The sequence below is a fragment of the Symphalangus syndactylus genome, chromosome 6 (genome assembly GCF_028878055.3).
Source record: "Symphalangus syndactylus isolate Jambi chromosome 6, NHGRI_mSymSyn1-v2.1_pri, whole genome shotgun sequence".
NCBI classification, from domain to species: Eukaryota; Metazoa; Chordata; class Mammalia; order Primates; family Hylobatidae; genus Symphalangus; species Symphalangus syndactylus.
In genome coordinates, this window is record NC_072428.2 from 88338105 (window position 1) to 88358824 (window position 20720).

Sequence of the window (20720 nt, forward strand, 5' to 3'; positions counted from 1 at the left end):
TTAATAAGACTGTGTGGAATTTATTTTTATCAAAGTATAAAAGCTATCACTCTTTGGTAATTTGTGATGCCACAGTTGAAGGATGAGTACGCTTCAGTATATTTTTCTAGCACTGTGACTCCTTGAATCATATACACCCTTCTTTTTCTAAGCAGTAGAGAGATACTGTTGCCAAAATAATTTAACTTTTAACGAACTATTATGGCTGGATAATGCTCCAGGTCACCCTGAATTTCTTAAGGTCATGATGCAAAAATTTGTATTTTATCACCAAACGCAACTTTATTAAGTCAGTCAGTGGCAAGACCAAGGAATTATTTCAACATTTAGAGCCTATAACTTTAGATGAATTTTCAGACAAGCCATTGACACTACAACTGAAGATCAAGCAATTAACCTTAGCTCATCTTTGGATAAATATGACTTAAAGCAAGCATTAGAAATCATGAGGACATTAAGAAAGTAAACTGAGTAATATTCATGAAGTATTGCAGAAACATTGGCCACACTGTGAAAATAACTTTTCAGGAGTTAACATAAATGGAGTTAACAGGAAAAAAAAAAATCCCTGATCATGGGAATATTGGCACTGCCACTATTTGAGAAACAACAGGTATGCAGCCAGAAAAAGTTAGTGAAGGTAACATTAACCAAAATTAAGTAAGTGGTTGTGCTTAAAAGAATGGTGATGTCCTGGAGGAAATGACATTGTCGAAAAACTTCACATTAAAGGAAATCTCAAAGATACTTTACAACACTGAAAGTGCAAATAATAAAATGTGGGAAGCTGATCCAAACCTAGAAAGAATAGGATAATTTGCTAAGGCCCAGAAAAGATCCTTGCTCCATAGCGGACAGCAAGCACTGTTTAAACTACTCTTGAAATATCCTTCTTAACAAAGAAATAAAACATTTTAATTCTCATTTATAGTATATCAACTAAATATTTATTATACTATTTCTTTCACCTCTATCAATTTCTAAGCTATAATAAAAATTTTTATGTTTTGATAAATTTTTTAAAAATACTGTAAATTATTTTTTCCTATGGATTATTAATATTGATTTGCACAATTTCAGCTTACACAGGCATTTTTATAGTCCTGCAATACCATATAAAGCAAGTACTTTATATGTATATATGATTATTTATTATATAAATATATATTTAACATGCCAGAGATTGTTTTACAAGTATAAAGTGTTTAAGTATCTTTATACGTTCCTGACAACATCTTGTTTTTGGTACTCATTACCTCTCACATAGAAAGTTATAAATTCGCTCCTCCATTTTCTCATCTTGCTAATCAACCCTCAGTGTCCTTCCATGTGAATCTTTCTGAAATGCATTTGTGGTCATGTTGCAGCCTTTCTCAAAAACGAATAATGAAAACCGCCTGTGAATTTTATTAAACAAAAAATATTTTCCTGCTATCCTACTTTTAGTCATGCTACCTTCTCCACCAATGCCTCATTTCCCCCTTTTCATCTTCCATTTATTATATGAATATATTCATCGATAAATGAATAAATTAGCAAATATTTACTGGTGCAATAGTTCATAAACATTAAATTAGCATTTTCCAAAATGTGATTCTTATACCCAAGGGAATGTGTTAAATGATCTATTTTGGTGCTAGAAGGAAATATTAGAACTTCTATTTACATTTATTCTTTTAAAATCTCAAATACAAGAAAAAGACTAAGCTTTAATATTTAAGTAGGCATTGGCATTCTTACGGCGTTCTCATGTCAAACATTCACAAGTAGAAGGCAGGGTGGGAGTTCTGCACAGACAAAGAAATTCTCCCACACTTGTTCATGTTCAGCATATTGCAATCATTTAGACTTCATATAAATGCAGTTGAACTGGATTTACGTATTATATAATCTTGTTTAAATCTCTCTTCACTAAATAAAAAAGAAATTTAAATTCAATGAGGCCAGAATGAGGATAAAAAGGTTTGCGCGGAGGCAGTTGGGGCGAATAAATGACACTGGGCATGCTTACCTCTAGGGTTAGAAGCTAAAAATTGATCTACCCAGAAGTCAGCCAAACAACATTCAGAATTATTCAGAAGAAATCGTGGCAGTAAATATTTACATGCACTATTGTTAATGAATTTTAACTTTAGTGTACATTTTCCCTGGAGATTTTTTGCTCATGGTAGCATGAATATATCCCAGGTGGCAAAATGTTAAAATTTAGCACCCAGAACATGAAAGTCAAAATTATACAATATTTTAGCAATGTTATAAATTATGTGTACATTTTGAATCAATTCAGTAATAAATAAACAGCAAAAGACAGTTCACATTTGACTGAGGTAATAAATTTTCTTCCTACAGTGGAAATTGGCTAAAAGAGATGATGTGAAATAAAAGACAAAGTAAAATGTATTGCTTGTTATCGCATTTTTGTAAGATGTAGAGAAATGTTAGGGATATAAAGAAACTGATTAGAATTAATCGTTTAGAGTGAAAAATTTGCTCTACAGTTGAATGAAAGTTCAGGTTTTTAAACATGTCTTAGCTTATGATATCTGCAATATTCTATTTTAATAATGAAAAACTTAAAGAATCACTCTTTGAACTACTAAAGGAAACATTCGCTAAGCAAAACGTGGTCTCATCAAAAAGTGACTACTGGAAAGAAAATATAATTTATAATTCATGGGGGAAAATTGAAGGGTAATTTTTATATAATGGTTGTTTGCCCAGAATTAAAGCAAGCAAAGAGTTTAAGAATTAATTCTAGAAATAGCACAATATATGAAATACATTCATTTGCAATATTCATAAGAAAGTTTATTACAGAAAAGATGTGAAAATTTAAGACAGAAGTGGAAAGCAGTCATCAAACACAGATCGCACTCTAGTCTTACAACGGCACCGTCAGATGGTGCACAGCCGGACGGGAACGAAGTCGGACGCGCCTGTTCTTGGAACAATGTCTCTCCAAGGAGAAGCCTCTCAGGCCTCTACATGGGTCGTTGCTAGCTGGTGAGGCTCGACAGTGTCCTGGGCACCGGAGAGGAGGCCGGCGGAGGAGGTGAATCGAAGAGGTCCTGAGGAACATAGCGAAGGCCGAGGTGGCTGCTGGAGAGGCCCCTATAGGCTCCAGGAAGCGGGGCTGCTGGTCACCGGGAACCGCCGCAGTGTTTTGCTTTGAGGAACAACTTTGTCGGCGTGGTGATGGGTCGCGCGCGCTGGGACAAAAATAAAGAAGATACAAAGTACAACAAACAACGCAATCTAAACAATACGAGAACAATCAGAATCATTACTCAAAAATTTTAGCGGCAAGGCAATGCAAACAAAAGCAAAAACAGCGATAGATAATTTTATTAAAAAGCCAGAAGAAAATTACAATTCAGAACGCAGACTTGATTTACCACCAATGAAGAAAAACTTAGTCGGGGAAGTATTGGACATGCCGGCACTATGAAAAGACCAGACTGATTCAACTGATTCTTAAAACAATAGTGTTTAAAGATGTAGAATTCAATGTTTTATACTTTCTTTAATAAAATCAGAAGTATTTATACTTGGGAAACAAAACAAAACCCAGATCCCTAAGAATCATAAAGTTTTATAAAGAGATAAGGCATAATAATGAAAATATTTTGTACCCTACATATTTATTTGTGATCCCCTGGCATCGTGTGTATAGAATTGTCAAATTTAAGGATGATCTACATATTTTCCATTAGAAAAGGTCAAGTTTTCTAACTTTGTTAATTTATTATTAAACAAATACAATTTAATAATACAATAAAGACTATGAAATTTATTTAAAATATTTTATAATATACAATTGCTTCATGAAATACAATAATGAGTACTTTATCAGACCCATAAAGATAATTCTGGCATTTACTGATGAATAAGAAAGCAATTGTCATCTGAAAGAAACTCATAGTATGGAGAGGCTTATTTGAAAATGTTTCCATCATTCTAGACTTCAAACCACTACAGTTGTGTCACCTATGCAAACACTTATCTGCCTACTTGTACTGGAAAACAGAATTTTCTAATCAGTATAAAAATCTTCCACATAAAAAATGTCAGTAGGTTTTAAACTAGTAAAAATGTAAAATGAAATACTATCCAATTGATTTGAAATAAAACCGGATTGACATCAAGGATGAAGAATATTTTACAGCTGGCTATATTCAATACTTTTCAGTGTTGGTAGATAAAACCGAAAAATGAGTTTATGATTTATTAAGTATAAATTGATGCACTTCTATTTAGTTATACATATATTTGTGAGGGATGTTTGGGATCCTTTGTATCTTTAAGAGCCACTGAGTATGAACATAAACTGAACTTTAATCTTTGCTATGAACATGTAATATCATATAATGTAAAATCATGTTTTCAACAAGAATAAAGCATATTAATTTTCCACTCCAAGTATTTTGAAATAAATATTAAGTACTTTATTATACAAATATATGTATGTTTAATATTTAACATTTATTGTATAATTAATGAGTTTTAAAACTTTGATTTATCTTTGTCATCTCATTATGAAAATTATTTAATAATATAGTAATAAGTACTATCTAAAATGTTATTTGTAACATTTTAGAAATAGAAAAACATTTACTGTAGTATATTTATATCATTTGCGATATAATATGATGTGATAGGTATAACATAATGTAGTACAATGTTTTCCACATTTGTATCATTCTTTTGCATTTATTCTAGTTTTTATGTGTATTTCATGAGCATATAAAATATACCATGCTGTGGTGCATTTAAATAATTTATGAATATAGAAATGCACATATATTGAGAGAAACACACTGAAAACTATTTTTCTAATAGGATGCTGTTATCAAGACTTTGGTGCTTCAAAGCCTTAAAGCCTCATTTTTGAAAAGCCACCACTTCTTTGAAGGTTTCTCCCTTTCGTCCTCTTTTGGAAGTGTTTCCTTCCTCTTCTGAACTTTCACGTTATTTTACTGAAACATGTTACCCACTCTGTTGTGGTATAGCCATTTTTATCCAGCCATTGTCTTTGCTAGGTTACAAATTACCTAAGAGTGGGTCTTGCTTAACTTTGGAGTTACTCAGCCAACAGTAGAGCGGTGAGTATACAACTAGTTGCACTCAGAAATAATACTGAATCATCTCAGGGTTGGCAAATATTTATGCAGTCATATTAAAAATAATTCTTTATTCTACTTGCAGAACAGCTTCTATTAGGTAAACAGGGATTAAAAATTAAATCACCTGAACTTCTTACCAAAAATTATGCATAGGCTACTCCACGTCAACTCTAAAGACTTATGTTTTAAATTGTTGATATATAATGATCCTAGCCTTGCTGATAATCTTACCAGGTACAAACGGGAAACAGACACAGAAGCTGAAATATGACCTATGTGTATAATCGCTCAATTAAATAGAATAAAACTATTGGCTTCAATATTGAGTAAGAATGTAGTGACTTGTTGGCTTAATTTGTGTAAAGATTGAATTTGTATAAATAGCCAAAGCCATGCACTTGTTTGTAGACGTTGCTAAGGGCAAATGGGGAGCTGGTCTAAATATAAACATCTTCAAGACTTTTTAAATATGCACAGGTTTATATAAATTTGATATTTGTTTTTAAGGAAACTAAGTTTGTTATGGAATTTAAATCCCTGCTGAGATCCTTTTAATTCATTGAATATTTCTTTCTCATTTTCATTCTTGTTGTTTGTGTGTGTATGTGTGTGTGTGTGAGAGAGAGAGAGAAAGTGATATTAAATAATGAACAAAAAACTCAACTCTTAATCTTGGATTATTTTAGACAGGATTCTACTTTTGGTATTTTTTTTCTGTAAGGGTCTTCTTTTTGCGGAGTAATTTGCTATGTAAAAACATTTATTAGATAAAAAGTCATATAAAAATATCAGTTTATTAATATTTTTAACATTTAAGTTATTGTTTTAGATATTGCTTATATATATTATTTCCTTTTAGTCATATTACATATTCTGGGAATGAGTTTCAGAATATGCCTATTTCTGTTTTCCACTACAGAGGTACAGCATAATGTAATTTACAATGACTCACAACTAAACCAAAAGCAGATCTTTTCTTTCTAATAAAAAGAAAACTAATGAAAATAATTAAACAAATTAAAGAAGAAAGGTCTTTTCCTTGATTTTTTCAATTAGCATTTTAAATTGTAATACAACAAACTTCATATTTAAAAATATAGCTTATGTGAGCATGCGAAATGATTTCACTGAAATGGTCAATAAACTGAAGGAAGAAATCAGCAAAATTTGCTTGTGAAATAACCATTCTGCATGATAATTGTTAAATTCATGTTGAACAAAGGAATAAACTAAAGATATATTAAAGCTGGGATCTAAACTTGTACTTTCCTGCAAGTTTGTTCTACACAGTTCATCACTGAAAAACAATATTGATATGTTAAAGAAAAAAAAGTTACTCAGTTTTAGATGAAACTTTTTACTCCAGTTTCAGCTTGAAATGTATCAAGACAAATGGAAATATTGATAAAATATTGATATTGATAAAATTGTTCATTTTTATATTTTTCTTGATATTAAGAAGTCTTTCTGTGTTATCTCTTCAGTGTATTCACACATTAAAACAGAAATTCAGATTTTAATTAACCCAGTGAATTTGCCTGAAAATAGGCTCCCTGGAACACAACTAAGTCGTGCTTATGATAAAGATGTGGCTGGAAAGGGAGATGTCTACCGTTTTCTGAATAAAACATAAGATTTTGCCATCGATGCAAGTAAGTAATTGTGACATTTATATTTTTATTTGCTTTATAGTTATTACTTTTTAATTTTACTTTTAAAACTGACAGACAATAATTGTACATATTTATGGGGTACATAATGTTGTTTCCACACATATAATGTGTAGTTACCAGATCAGAATAATTAGCATATCTATCATCTCACACCTTTATCACTTCTTTGTGTCTGGAATATTCAATATCCTCCTTCTAGCTATTTGAAACTATATATCATTGTTAACTATAGTCATACTACAGTGCTTAGTACCAGTGCTTAACACCAGAACTTATTCCTTCCATCTAGCTGCAATTTTGTAGCTTTTAACAAGTCTCTCCCTATCCTTCCTTCCCTTCCTCCTATCCCTCCCAGTCTCTAGTATCCTCTGTTCTACTTATTAGTTCCATGAGATCACTGTTTTTTAGCTTCCACATATGAGTGAGAACATATTTAAAGTTTAGACTTTAAAGAAAATTATTTTGTTGAACCCAAGTGGTACATTAGATTTCTTGGTCAAAATTTGCTGCAGATAGTCACATAAATTCAACACAATTTCTCAGGAGGCTTCCCATTCCCGCCTTGCCCGATATTTGTGATATCACAGCATTGTCACAAGTGTTGTTTCCTGAAAACATAAAATTTTTATTCATAAAAATGACATGAGAGTCATCTCATTCTTTTTAGGAAAAAAGATATTCTTTGAAAAATAGGAAAGAGGACCTATCCATTATCTATCTATCTATCATCTATGTATATAATGCATGTAAATACACTTTATTAAATTGGCATTCTAAGATATATGCAAGGCCAGCATTTTATAAAACTTCCCATTATTCCATAAGCAGTTATTATGAAACATAGTGATGATGTAAATCAATCAAGCAAATGCATTATCTATAGGATTTTCTTTATATCCTCTCTTATACTTGTTTTCCAATACATGCCTGAAATATAATAAGAATAGGAAGAAATAATTTTGCTTTATAACAATGATAACTTTTCAAACATTAGACTTTATGTGGAAAAAAAAAGGGATACTACCAACAAAGCTCATCTGCGGGTTAGCATAGCTCCTTTATTTTAAAACAATCCCTGTGCAAACTTAATTTCTAGTGCATTTAAACAGTAAAAACTAAAAATTAACCTTGGCTCAAATAAATAAAGTGAACTAAAAACTAAAAATTAACCTTGGTTTAAATAATAAAGTGAATCACCATGTCTCCTAGGTCTCATACCATTGGAAAAATTTCAATTTCCTGACCTAGTTCTACCCCATCACTGAATTTCAAAAATTAATTTAAGCATCATCACATTTCAAAGTTACTTCTTAATAGTCCTAAATTCAACCTCTGAAAAGATTGGCCAAAAATTGTTCCTTTGAGGCAAAAAAGATAATAGAGTGAAGACAGATATGTTTGTACAAATTTAAAGAAAAATAGTTAATACTTATTTTTTGTTTTAAAATGTTTTAGTTTTGGTACAGTGAAGACAAACATCATAAATAATATCGTTTATTAAGTTTTACGTCCATGTGGCTTAAAAACTAGATCAGTATCAATAAAATCATGATATGGTAGCTCTGTTTCCCTTGCATTGTTTACCATCCTTGGCTCATAATCTAATTATTTGAAATTACATTAAAAATTAACAAAATGCTAAGATTGTGCCCCTTTTTTAAAGAACCCCTAGCCAAAATTCTAGAGCCAGTTTTAGGTTGACTTTGCCTGTTTTCTTCCAAAGTGCTTGTGGGGAATTGCAGTGCCCACGGTAGTGAGAGATGACACTTTAGGATGGATAGTTGCATCAACCGAGTTTGATCTGTGAACACAGCGAAAGATGGTGAAGTTCTCCATTAGTTTTCTCCAAAACAAATCCTGGTTTGCTGACTACCAACCCTGATATTGTCAGTGCTTGAGAACTGACTGTGGACTGGAATTTTTCCCAAGAAGAAGTATTACTACATTAGTCCGTGAAGGCAGAAAATACATCGTACTCCTCACATCACCCTCTGCCTAACCAGGTGGCTGGATGGTAGACTCTCAGTAGGTTCACTGAAAAAGTGGGACAGTGTCTCTCATTTAAAACAAAACAAAAAAAAACAAAAAAGTATTTGTTTTCACAATTAAGAATCCAACCAATGCTAAATTGCAAAGGCAAATGATGTTTCTGATGTCCTCTGACATAGGATCAACTTATTTCCTTACTACAATGTTTTTTACTCAGTGTATGATTTCTACAGTTATATACAATTTTAATTAGATGTTAATTCTGAAATGAGATATAAGGTAGCATAGCTGTTTTATTTACATTTCAGATATTTGTAAAAATGTGTGTGTGTTTATTTGTGTGGCATTCTCAGAAAATGTCAAAATATTGCTGGACGTGATTTTTATAAATTTAAGAAAATGGTTTTTAAAACAAAAAAAATTTGATGTCTTACTCACCACCCAGTGTCACCTCACTTGAATGATTTACCAGTGGCTGAACACAATTCCACACACATAGAACAAGCTCATTCTTTTCCACAGAAGTCAATTCCAACTTCTGTTGATTGACCTGCTCCCTTTTCTCTCAGTCTACAGGACTGTGCTCGAAACCTCAAATTTTGAGTAAAATCTGAACAACTGTTTCCTTCTGACTTGGGTCAGATACTGGAAACCTGCCTTTAGTAGGAGAGTTGCTGATTTCTGATAGTTAGACTGCAATAAGGCCCATCGTCTCAGACGGCTGATTGCCTGCCATTCTGACCCAGGGCTTCTTTTTTTTTTTTTTTTTTCTATTTGTCCTCTGCTAGAAGTGATACTACAAACCTTGGCCTGACTCCCAGATGAACCTCCCATCCTCTTTACATAACACTTACCTAATAGTATAGAAATATCTGAATCTGATTATATGGAAAATATGTGCCCCCTAAACTAACCTCTCAAGCTTCTTAACGTTCTCATGCCTTTCAGTGGTGTCCTGTGAAATGGTCATGGCTTTTATATGGTAAATAAATAGACAAATAAAATCCCTTACTTTCTCAACCTATTTTGTGACATTTCCCTACCTCTTGGCTTTAACTGAAATTTGCTGTCCTATGGGATGACCGCAGCATGCCTCAAACTCATGTTATTCATTCTCCCACACATCTCATATCTCTGGGTCAGGAAGTGGGAAGTCGGCATTCTTTTCACTCCGCAAAGCTGATTCCTGACCATTGCCCTGATCCTCTTTGGAAACTCCCTTGCTCAATTGAAGCTCAGGATATTTGGCTCCTTACCAAACCTTACTAATCACTCTCCGTTGAGTCCTGGGGACTTGAATATATCACTCACAGTGTTTCTCCCTGTCTCAGATCCGGCCACCATCTTTTAGGCTACTTTGATATTCATATTTTGGCCTATCCAGCCCTCCAAATTCTCAGGTCCTATACTTTATTTGGTGTAAATCTCTACACTTAAAGCTTTGTGACTTGAAAATTTACTTCCATCCATACATTCCCATGGCTGCAGTCAGAACTTCATCACCACCCAGAACAATATTACTTCGTGATCTTAATTTTAGAATCCCACTCCTAATGCTTTTTCAATTCTTTTATTCAGTTATCCTTACTCTGCATTTTATCATCTCTACATTTTAACTGTAGTCAAGGGATAGATGCTTCATCCCTGAAGTCAACAATCCATTGATGTATTCTTTTGCTCTCTATCATTACCACTTCTCTTTACTTCCGAATCTGGTAGTATGATGCATCTTTCAACCCTTCCTGTACAATATCTTCAGATAATTTGACCTGTACTTCTTCTGTAACCTTTACCCATTAAAACTCCAATTCGAGACCCAATTATTGATGTGCCTAAGCTTATGAATATTGTTGGAAAAAAAATCACATGAGCCAGCTTATGCACTCTAGATTTTGCTTGGCCCTAAATGCTTTTTGTTAGTTCTTCAATATTTCTCTAGTTAGATCTCTCTTTAATTTGCCAAGTTGGTTATAATAGAATTTCTCCAGTCTCATCTCAAATCTCTTATTCACCTGAAACCTTTTTCTGTTAGCATATAAAATCAGCTTACAAATTTGAGGAAAATTATAAGTAATCAAGAGGGAAATTCCTTAGGCTATTTCCTATATATAGTTAGTTCTTTGCAATGAATTCCTTCTTTTTACTCTTCTGTTACAAAAGAAGATTCATGCCTTCCTTTGACTACTTTCATTCCTTTCAGTTTGGTTGAGTTCCTTATCCCCACTCCTCATATTTCTTTCTACACTGATTATCCCCTTTTCCTATACTTTCTATTCTTCTCTACCGATTATTTTCAATAACTTTCAACTAATCTTATAAGCTTTCCCTATCTTAACAAAACTCACTCTTGCCCTATGTCTCTTTTCTTTTACTGTCTTTTTTTGACATTTTATAGAACATCTGGCATTTCATCTAACTGGTTAAATATTTTTAGAGTTCTCTACATTTTTCTTACTCCTACACTTTCCATTTATTTTTGAACAGCGTTGTGACAGGTCACTTCAACAAGACATGCCACCATACATAGCAATATTTTTATTGTTAAAAACAATGCCATATTTAAGTCTTCATCTTATATATAACCTCTCTCTAAAATTTAGAGGTGAAAACCACTCTTCAGTTTTTGAAACATGCTCATTTTTTTATTCTTATGGCACTATATACTCTGCTAGTTTTCCCCATATATCACTTCTTCCTTCCCCTCCTCTTCTTCCTCCTAAATTTTTCCTCTGTTTATTCTGTACATGTTTGTGTTATTCAGGTCTACTTAGGTTTTCTTCTCTCCATATTCTACAACTTTACCTTGCATTTATCCCTTGACTACAAACCCATCTATGTATCCCTTAACTACAATTAAAATATATATTCTGATGATCTCAATTACATATATATATATATATATATATATACACACACAGAAACTCAAACACTATGACTTAACTTCAGACCAATGTATCTACTTTATAGACATATTCTCAAATATTTTAAATTGAATTATTCAAATCTGCACAGATTATTTTCTCCAAAAACCTGCTTCTAATATAACCTCTGTGTAAATTACATAAAACAGCTCTCTCCGGAGCAGATACAGTCAAGCACTAAGGTATGTAGTCCTCAGCTACTCTCGCCCCCAATCGTCATCTACTATTTTGCAGGACATCATAAACACCATCAGGTATGGTAGCCTTGCTGCCATCTACCCTTCAGAAAACTCTGTGACAGGCATGCCTTACTGACTCCTTCTATCACACTTTCCGCTTCTAGTCATTCACCAAATTCTATAGATTTTAAATCCTTGGTATGTTTATTCCATGTCCATGATTACTATCACATGTCACATCCTTATAAGCTCTTGTCTTAGTGTATTTTGTGTTGCTGTGAAGGAATACCTGAGGTTAGGTTATTCATAAAGAAAAGAGGTTAGTTTGCCTCATGCTTATGGAGGCTGTGCAAGAGGTATGACACCAGCATCTGCTTGGCATCTGCTGAGGGCTTTTATGCTGCATCATATCATGGCAGAGAAAGTCAAAGGAGAAGCAGGCGTGTGTGAAGAGGAACAAAATCTGAGTGGCATCCTGGGCTTTGTAACAACCCACCCTCTGGAAACTAATCCATTCCCTCAAAACCAATCCAGTCTCATGAGAGGGACAGCTCACACACAGAAGGCGCCAAGCCATGCATGAGAGATCTACCCCAATGACCCCAGTACATCCCACTAGGCCCCACCTCCCAACACCACCACACTGGGGATCAATTTCAATGTGAGATTTGGTGGGAACAAACAAACAACATCCAAACCATAGCACCCCTCTTCTAGATTTTTGCACCAATGTTCTCAATTGATCCCTTCCTTTCAGAATTCCTTCACAATTTTCTCTTCACTGAAAGTAGTTTTACTAATGTACAAACAGGATCGTATTCCCACAATTTTTTGCTGTCTATATATAGGTGATACCACCTATAATTCTTTGCTAACTTTCTATTTTCCCCCAAAGTAAAATCCAAGTTCTTTAAACTGACACACAATTCTTTTTAAAATGTGGCTCTTGTTTATCTTTGCAGACTGAAAAGATACTATTCCCCATTGTATATTCTGTATTTTAGTCCAAATACACATCTCCCAATGCAAAACTTTCTTCTCCCCTGAGCATTTGCACATGGCATGTCTTCTGCCTCCTCAACTCATTCACATCTTTCCTGTATTAGTTCAGAAATAGTTTCCTTAGTTCAGCAACTACCCTGTTCTCAACATTAGGGAATATGCTCCTCTTGTGTATTTTTAAACCATTTTTCTTTAATAATTTTATATTCCTGATTGAATCCCTTGAGCACAAGGACTATGCCTGATTCAGTTGTTGGTCCTCTTGATGTAATATACACATGAATGTCCCTATGCTAATAAATTCTTAGTTGTATTTCTAATTCTTCACCCAACTCCATATCTGCATGCCTCCTGTATCTATTTTCTGGTGCTGCATAACAAACCACCTCAAAACATAGTGACTTCAAACAACGCTGTTTTATCGCTTAAAATTCTGTGGGTTGGCTGAATAATTATTCTACTGTTATTACTTGAGTTCATTCCAAAGGCTTGTTCATGTCTATTCCAATGGAAAGTCTATGTTAACCTCTGAAACCTAGTCTAGCAATGTCCTCTGAATTAACCAAAGTCTGTCTATGGCTTCTTTAAGATGCCAAAGCCTTCCGATGCTATTCCTGGTGACTCATCTACAAAGTCGTAGTGCTATATAGCACTGGAGAGACAGGTTCCAGTTAGTATCACTGTATTAGTCCATTCTCACATTTCTATGAATAAAGACCTGAGACTGTAATTTATAGATCAAAGAGGTTTAATTGGCTCATGGTTCCACAGGTTGTACAGGAAGCATAGCAACATCTGCTTAGCTTTGGAGGAGGCCTCAGGAAACTTAAAATCCCTGCGGAAGGTGAAGGGGAAGCAGGCATGTCTTACCTGGCTAGAGCAGGAAGAAGAGGAAGAGAGAGGGGGAGGTGCCACACACTTTTAAACAACCAGATCTCCTGAGAACTCCATTATAACAGCACCAAAAGGAAAAATCAACCCCCATGATCCAATCACCTCCCACCAGGCCCCACCATCAACATTGGGGATTATAATTTGACATGAGATTTGGGTGGGAACACAAATCATATCAATCACATTGTAGAAAATTCTTCCTTTGTTAGCCTATTCCTCTATCCCCTAGATGAATCCAGCTGTTTGTGCTGTGCCACAAGTTGTTTGATACATTGTCAGTAAATTAGCATTCTTGACACCAAATATAAGGGGTAAAAAATCTTTCTTGGGAGTGAAGGGAGGCCCACAGGATTATTCAGTCAAGTTTTAGTTCTTTTAATCTGGCTGGAGGAGATTTAATAGAAGACGTCATAATCAATAAGCATTCAGTGGTTGAATCTGTTCTATTTCCTCCAGCTTTGATCCAACATTGCATTTTGAGATTGTTTCTTGTGCTATTAAGAAGGGATATATAAGCTGCACTTCAGTTTGGAAGAAATTCAGCATTGGGTTATTCATTTTGTTATGATTTGATTTTACTTGATTCTTATTTTGTAAGATTGAAAAAGAAACTCTACAAAAATGTGTTAAGAAATGTATTTGTTCCAGTGAGACTCACATTTTGTCTCTATTAAATCCATTAGCTAAGACAAGTTAGTATATATAGTTTTATAAAGTATTGCCTATGCATATTACTGGCTTTCTCAAAATTAAGAATATTTTTATTCTTCCTCTAATCAGTAAGCTTTTGTGACTCAGGACTTTCTAAAAGAATCTTGCCAGGCGCAGTGGCTCACGTCTGTAATCCCAGCACTTTGGGAGGCTGAGGTGGGTGGATCACCTAAGGTCGGGAGTTCAAGACCAGCCTGACCAACATGGAGAAATCCTGTCTCTACTAAAAATACAAAATTAGCCGGGCATGATGGTGCATGCCTGTGTAATCCCAGCTACTGGGGAGACTGAGGCAGGAGAATCACTTGAACTCAGGAGAGGGAGGTTGTGGTGAGCTGAGATCGTACCATTGTACTCCAGCCTGGGCAACAAGAGCTAAATGTTGTCTCAAAAAAAAAGAATCTCAATGATTACATTTGTTTCTTTGATAAAACTTGATATAAATTCTTTAAAGAATGCCCAGTAAAGTGGACCTATTATTGCTAATAATAACAAAAATTTTAAAAAGTGTATTAGTGTCTGTATTTTTCTTTTTTTCATCTATACAGTACTGCCCTCTTAACATGGTTTCACTTTCCTAGTTTCAGTTACTCACAGACAATCACATTGGTTATTTATTTTTTTGAGACAGAATCTCACTCTGTCACCCAGGCTGGAGTACAGTGGTGCAATTGTAGCCTCACTGCAGCCTCAAACTCCTGGTGTCAAGCAATTCCCCCTCCTCAGCCTCCCAAGTAGCTGGGAGTAAAGGCAAATGCCACCATGCCCAGCTAATTTTTTATTCGTGTGTGTGTGTGTGTGTGTGTGTGTGTGTGTGTGTGTGTATAGATGGAGTCATACTATGTTGCTCAGGCTGGTCTTGAACTCCTTGTCTCAAGCAATCCTTCCACCTCAGCCTTTCAAAGTTTTGGTATTACAGGCATGAGCCACTGTGACTGGCCTATTTTCATTAATATAAGATATTTTCGGAGAGACAGAGCACATTCTCATGATGTTTATTAGAGTATATGGTTATAATTGTTGTATTTTATTATTATTGTTAATCTCTTACCCTGCCTAATTTATAAATTTAACTTTATAATAGGTATGCATGTATAGGAAAAAACATAGTATATACAGGGTTCTGTACCCCTTGTGGTTTTACAAATCCACTGGGGGTCTTGAAGTGTATTCTATATGGATAATGGAGCACAACCTTACTTTCTTTTCTTATCTTCACTTAAATCAGCTAATTGTTTTACACCCAGGTCTTAGTCTAGCCTAGTAGGGAATTGATTATTGTTACAATAAGTACCATATAAAAGTATCCCTTTTAAGGCAATATGCCACTTTTGACAACAGAATTCTCAGTGATACGGTTTATCTAGGTGCCAGCAAAAAATGATGTCAAATCTATTTTATGACTTTGGGATAAACTCATAATAATTAATGAGATTGAACAGAAACAAATGACAATTTTTTTCCTCTGTTAATAAAAAGTAGGCATGTACTGTGATGATAATATGATCTCTGTCACTGATGGTCCCGTGATCTTTGGAAATGATTTTCAATGAAAACTTTCAAGAGACATACATGGTTTACTAATAATAGAAGTCTGAATCATGAAACATTTTGAAAAGAAAATAAGTCAATATTTAATATTTTCTATCATTTGTATATTTTGAATATTTTCCTTGTGAGGCAACTAAAATATATTTAGAACTACTTCCTTTTTTTTTCCTTCCCTTCAACTAAAGATTCAGATGATGCTTGTTAATTGTGTGACTTTGGGTTGCCAACATAATCTCCAATTTAAGTTCTTTTTAAAGGAGTTAAAATCTGTAATGTCAAAATCTTTTAAGATACAAAAGTTATGTTTCTAAGTACTGATGGTAATTATAGTTGTGGCTTATCTCTTTCATAGGTTCTGGTGTAATCACTGCTACCAAAATTTTTAATTATGAAACAGATCTAATAAGGTTTCTTCTGATAGTTGATACTGGGAGGCTCTATAGACATGTTTTGACCATTAATATTATTGATGTTCCTGAATCTCCAAACTGTACTGCTGATCCCAAATTTTCTTCAGGCACAGGTATGATGCGTTATCTTCCTATAGTTTACTTCTAAAAGCTATGTATAATGAAAAGGGGCAGGCATACTCCCTCAGTGAGAGATGATTCAGTGATTCTTTAAATTAGGCACATAATGTGTGTTTATATAAATATACAAAAATATGTGCAGACCTTCATGTTTATAAGAAAACATAACCTCTCTAAGGAATAATTTGAAAAACATGTTTACCCTATAAAAATTTTCATGCCACAATTATGAGGTAGGAGAGCAAATACATTAAAAACAGCAATAGAGATTCTACAAAAGACTTGCCGTAAGAGAAGCAAGACAGGAGAGAAAAAAATGAATAAAAGGTTTTCTTAATACATCAAGTTAAACCTTCACTTGTAAAAATGCTACAAAGAATAATTTAGTTTTAATACCCTTAAGGTTCAAATGGTATTTTAGTTTTCCAAAAAAGTAAGGGAGATAGCCATCAATCAAAAATGCATAAAAATAAATGTGAATTTTAATTATAATGTGATCATAGAAATAAAAGACATTTATATTACAAAATCAAATACTGTATAGGATTGTGGGATGGTTGACCAAGTCAGAGATATAAGAAAAGTTTTCTCTAAAGTATTGGCAGTTTACTTTAGTTCTAAACTCTGATAATAGTAAATAAGCAAGAGGGAGGCGAATAGCATTTCATGCAGAAGGAGCTATGGGTTCCCTGAGGCAGCATAGAACATGTTGACTAGGAATAATTGTCTAGTATAATTGAAATAGAGCACTAAGTAATATGGTACAAAATGGTAGTTGAAAAGTAATGAAGAGTATTTTAAGAATGTCAGTCTTGGTTCTAAGGGTAGTGACAATCCTATGAAGTATTTTAAGCTGATAGATGTTTCAAATGTATCCATCTTGTTGAGTATAGAGAAAGATGAGAAGGGGACAAAGTTTAGGTGTCAGCAAGCATTGTAAAAGGCCGGAAAATAAATATTTTAGGCCTTGCAAGCCAAAAGATAAATTGAGTCTATTATTTAGGCAGTACTTATAAGCAAGGAAATAAATAGCTACAATTTTTATTGATAAATTTTTAAAAGATAATAATAATTGGGTATAATTTTGTACTACAGCTCTGCTAATGACTGGAGTGAATTTTCATTTGGGAGGGGTTAGAGTTTCTCTTTATTGGATGGGACATTAAATACCATCAGCAAATCTCTTTCCTTACTTAGCTAACTAATGAACTGCTTAGAATCTTTTTATACTGCAGTTTCATTGTTAATTATTTTTGTGAATAAAGTCTGTCTTCATGAAATATTTTATTTTAAATTTTCTACTTTTTCTGATCATTGTTTTTCTGTCAAGTGGGAATACTGGGATGAGTACTTAGTCCTGTTTTTGAGACATGTATTGTATTCTTTTATTAATATCAAAGTTATAGTGTCATTATATAATAAAAACAGTTTTTGGCCACATAACTTAAAAACAAAATAATCCACACTGCATCATGCCTTAAAAGTGTGTCATTCAGTTTACTTTTCTTTTCTTGTTTTGCCATGGTGGGTAGATATGATAATTAAAAAGAATATGGTACTCAGAATGCTGTTATAACTGAATTACTGGAATTCATGGTATTTGAGGTGATGAGAGCACCATATATTTCCATCACTCAACTCAGTAGCAAGAATGCAACAATATATGATCTATAAATAAATGAGTATATATGTCTTGTTAAAACTTTATAAATACTGAAATTTGAACTCTATATAAATTTCATGTGTCACAAAATGTTAGACTTCTTTTGATTGTTTAAACTATTTTTAAACCATTTTTATCTAAAGTACAAAAACTATTCTTACAGAGCATACAAAACCAGGCAATAGTCTAGATTTGGCTCAAGGGTGGTGGTTTGAAGACCCATAGAGTAGAAAAAAGAAGACATTCATTTCAGTAATCTAGGCAAGGAATGGTATAGTTTGGCCTAGGAAGATGATAGAGATGAGAAAAGGATAATCTTAGGACATTTGAATAATATACCTGGTGATGAATTTAGTAGAATGAAAGAGAGAAGGGACTGGATTTTCTAATTTGTGTAACTGGTGTGGAAATCCTCAAGAAATACAGGAAAACTTAGAAATATACCAAATTTGGCCAGGCACGGTGGCTCACACCTGTAATCCCAACATTTTGGGAGGCCAAGGCGGGTGGATCACGAGGTCAGGAATTCAAGACCAACCTGGCCAAAAATGGTGAAACCTCATCTTTACTAAAAATACAAAAATTAGCCAGGCGTGGTGGCAGGCGCCTGTAATCCCAGCTACTTCGGAGGCTGACACAGAGAATTGCTTGAACTCGGGAGGTGGAGGTTGCAGTGAACTGAGATCGTGCCACTGCACTCCAGCCTGGGTGACAGAGTGAGACTCCATCTCAAAAAAAAAAAAAAAAAGAAAGAAATATACCAAATTTGGAGAGAAAAATCAACAGTTCACTTTTGATACGCCTTTGTTATATCAAAGGATAGATTTGTGTAAGCAGTTGGGCTTGGAGGTCTTACCCAGGGAGGGCTATTAATGTTTTGTAATTGAAACCATGGATTTGGATGAGATTACTTAACCCGAGAGTAGAGAATTAGAAGAAAGGAGGGCAGAGGGCCAACCCTGAGGAACTCCTACACTTAATGACGTGGGGAAGAAACTCAGCCTGCCAAGGAGACGAAGAAGGAGCTGCTAAAGTGGTGGTAGAAAGAGAGGAATTATGTCATGAATGGCAAAGGAGAATAATGTTTCAAGAGTGCCAGTGGTTATAGTCATATTCCACAACAAGTAAAATGCATTGAGTTAACAATATCAGGAAAGTGACAACTAACGAGTTTGAGAACTATTTTATGGGTGTTATAGGGATGGGAGCCAGAATGGAGCAGATTGATTAGTGAGATTGTAAAAACAGAAAACATCTTTTTTTTTTTTTAATTTGCACATAAAGTTGGAGAGAATGAAGAGGCAAAATTATATGGGATTGCAAGAGCTGGGTCTGCTATATTTCTTTTTAAAGGGAGACATGAGTAATTTTACAACATGGAGAATCCATTTGATGAGGAGGCTGAAGACAAACAAGAAAGTAGGTGAGAAATGAGAACAAAGCACAGGTGGAATCAGTCAATCAATCATCTACCAATCTTGTGTACCCATCTATGTATCTCCTAAACACTTACATGTCTCTATTTATAATTTCAATTTTTTATGTTTAATAAATTTGAAATGTCTTGAAGCTTTAAGATTTTTCTATTCAGATTTTACTTGCAGCTGAATCTCTAGAAAACTACTAGTGAGTTGGGAGTCCCAATTTGAGTGTATGCTTGAAAGAAATTTTCTTTATCATTGCAGTTAAAATATATAATACTCTGAAAACACGCTCAGAAAGATCATGAATATAAACTACCAATTTCTTTTGAAAATATAAATGAATAAAAACTTACCATTTTAAAATTTGGACCATATTAACAAAAACCAATTATTTCATTAAATGAGCCATATTAAGAACATTTTAAGTTGATTATAAAATAAACCAGGATTTTTGGGAATACATCTCTATTACATTGTGCTCAAATATTACATTTATCTCCTTAAAAGCTACAGCAGGAACATTGATTACATTCAGAAATCTAATGTTTACTCCATTTTGTTGATATAAAGTCATTATTTATTAAATTTTCACTACTAAAGGCAGTGTTGTCTCATAACCATGTGCAGTTATTTTTCAAAACAAACATGGATGCATACACAGCCACTTTCAATAATGATATTGCCTATGAATATGAATAAGCAACTGAAATCTCTTCATGTTTTTTCTTACTCTTTTGGTCAAGGGGTTAGACTCCAGGTCATCTCTTCTGAGCTCTCCTGAGTTCCTAGCCCCTTTGTTTTGTCAAACCTCAAGGGTCACTGAGGGCCCTTGAGTCTTATAACCACCTGCTTCTGCTTCCTGTTTTCCATTCCCACTGCTGACTCTGTCCAGTCAATGAAAAGGTAAAAAATACACTCAAGGATGAGAGAATAGGGCGGTAGCTACAGAGGACTGCAGATTATTAAGAAATTGTTAGTTAAGATTTGGAAAGCTGTAATAAGGACTTTGCCTGATCGGGGAACTTAATGGCTGTTTGAGAAACTTGCCAACTTTGATTTT

At 34.0% G+C, this 20720-nt stretch overlaps 1 protein-coding gene across 7 annotated transcripts in view; it reads left to right on the plus strand.

Moving 5' to 3' along the window:
• LOC129485402 (protocadherin Fat 1-like) overlaps positions 1–20720 on the plus strand; it is a 107303-nt gene that overhangs the window by 73653 nt on the left and 12930 nt on the right. For 3 of the 7 annotated variants that reach the window (XM_063642085.1, XM_063642087.1, XM_063642086.1), the window contains 2 exons: positions 6608–6775; positions 16396–16566. Coding sequence is in view for 2 of the 7 variants with exons in the window: in XM_063642084.1 (XP_063498154.1) it covers positions 19613–19659 (47 nt within the window). In the remaining 5 variants the exon portion in view is untranslated. Of the gene's footprint in view, positions 1–6607; positions 6776–16395; positions 16567–19520; positions 19660–20511; positions 20564–20720 lie in introns of those variants that run through there. The other 4 variants (XR_010121552.1, XR_010121551.1, XM_063642084.1 and 1 more) reach the window with 4 other exon arrangements.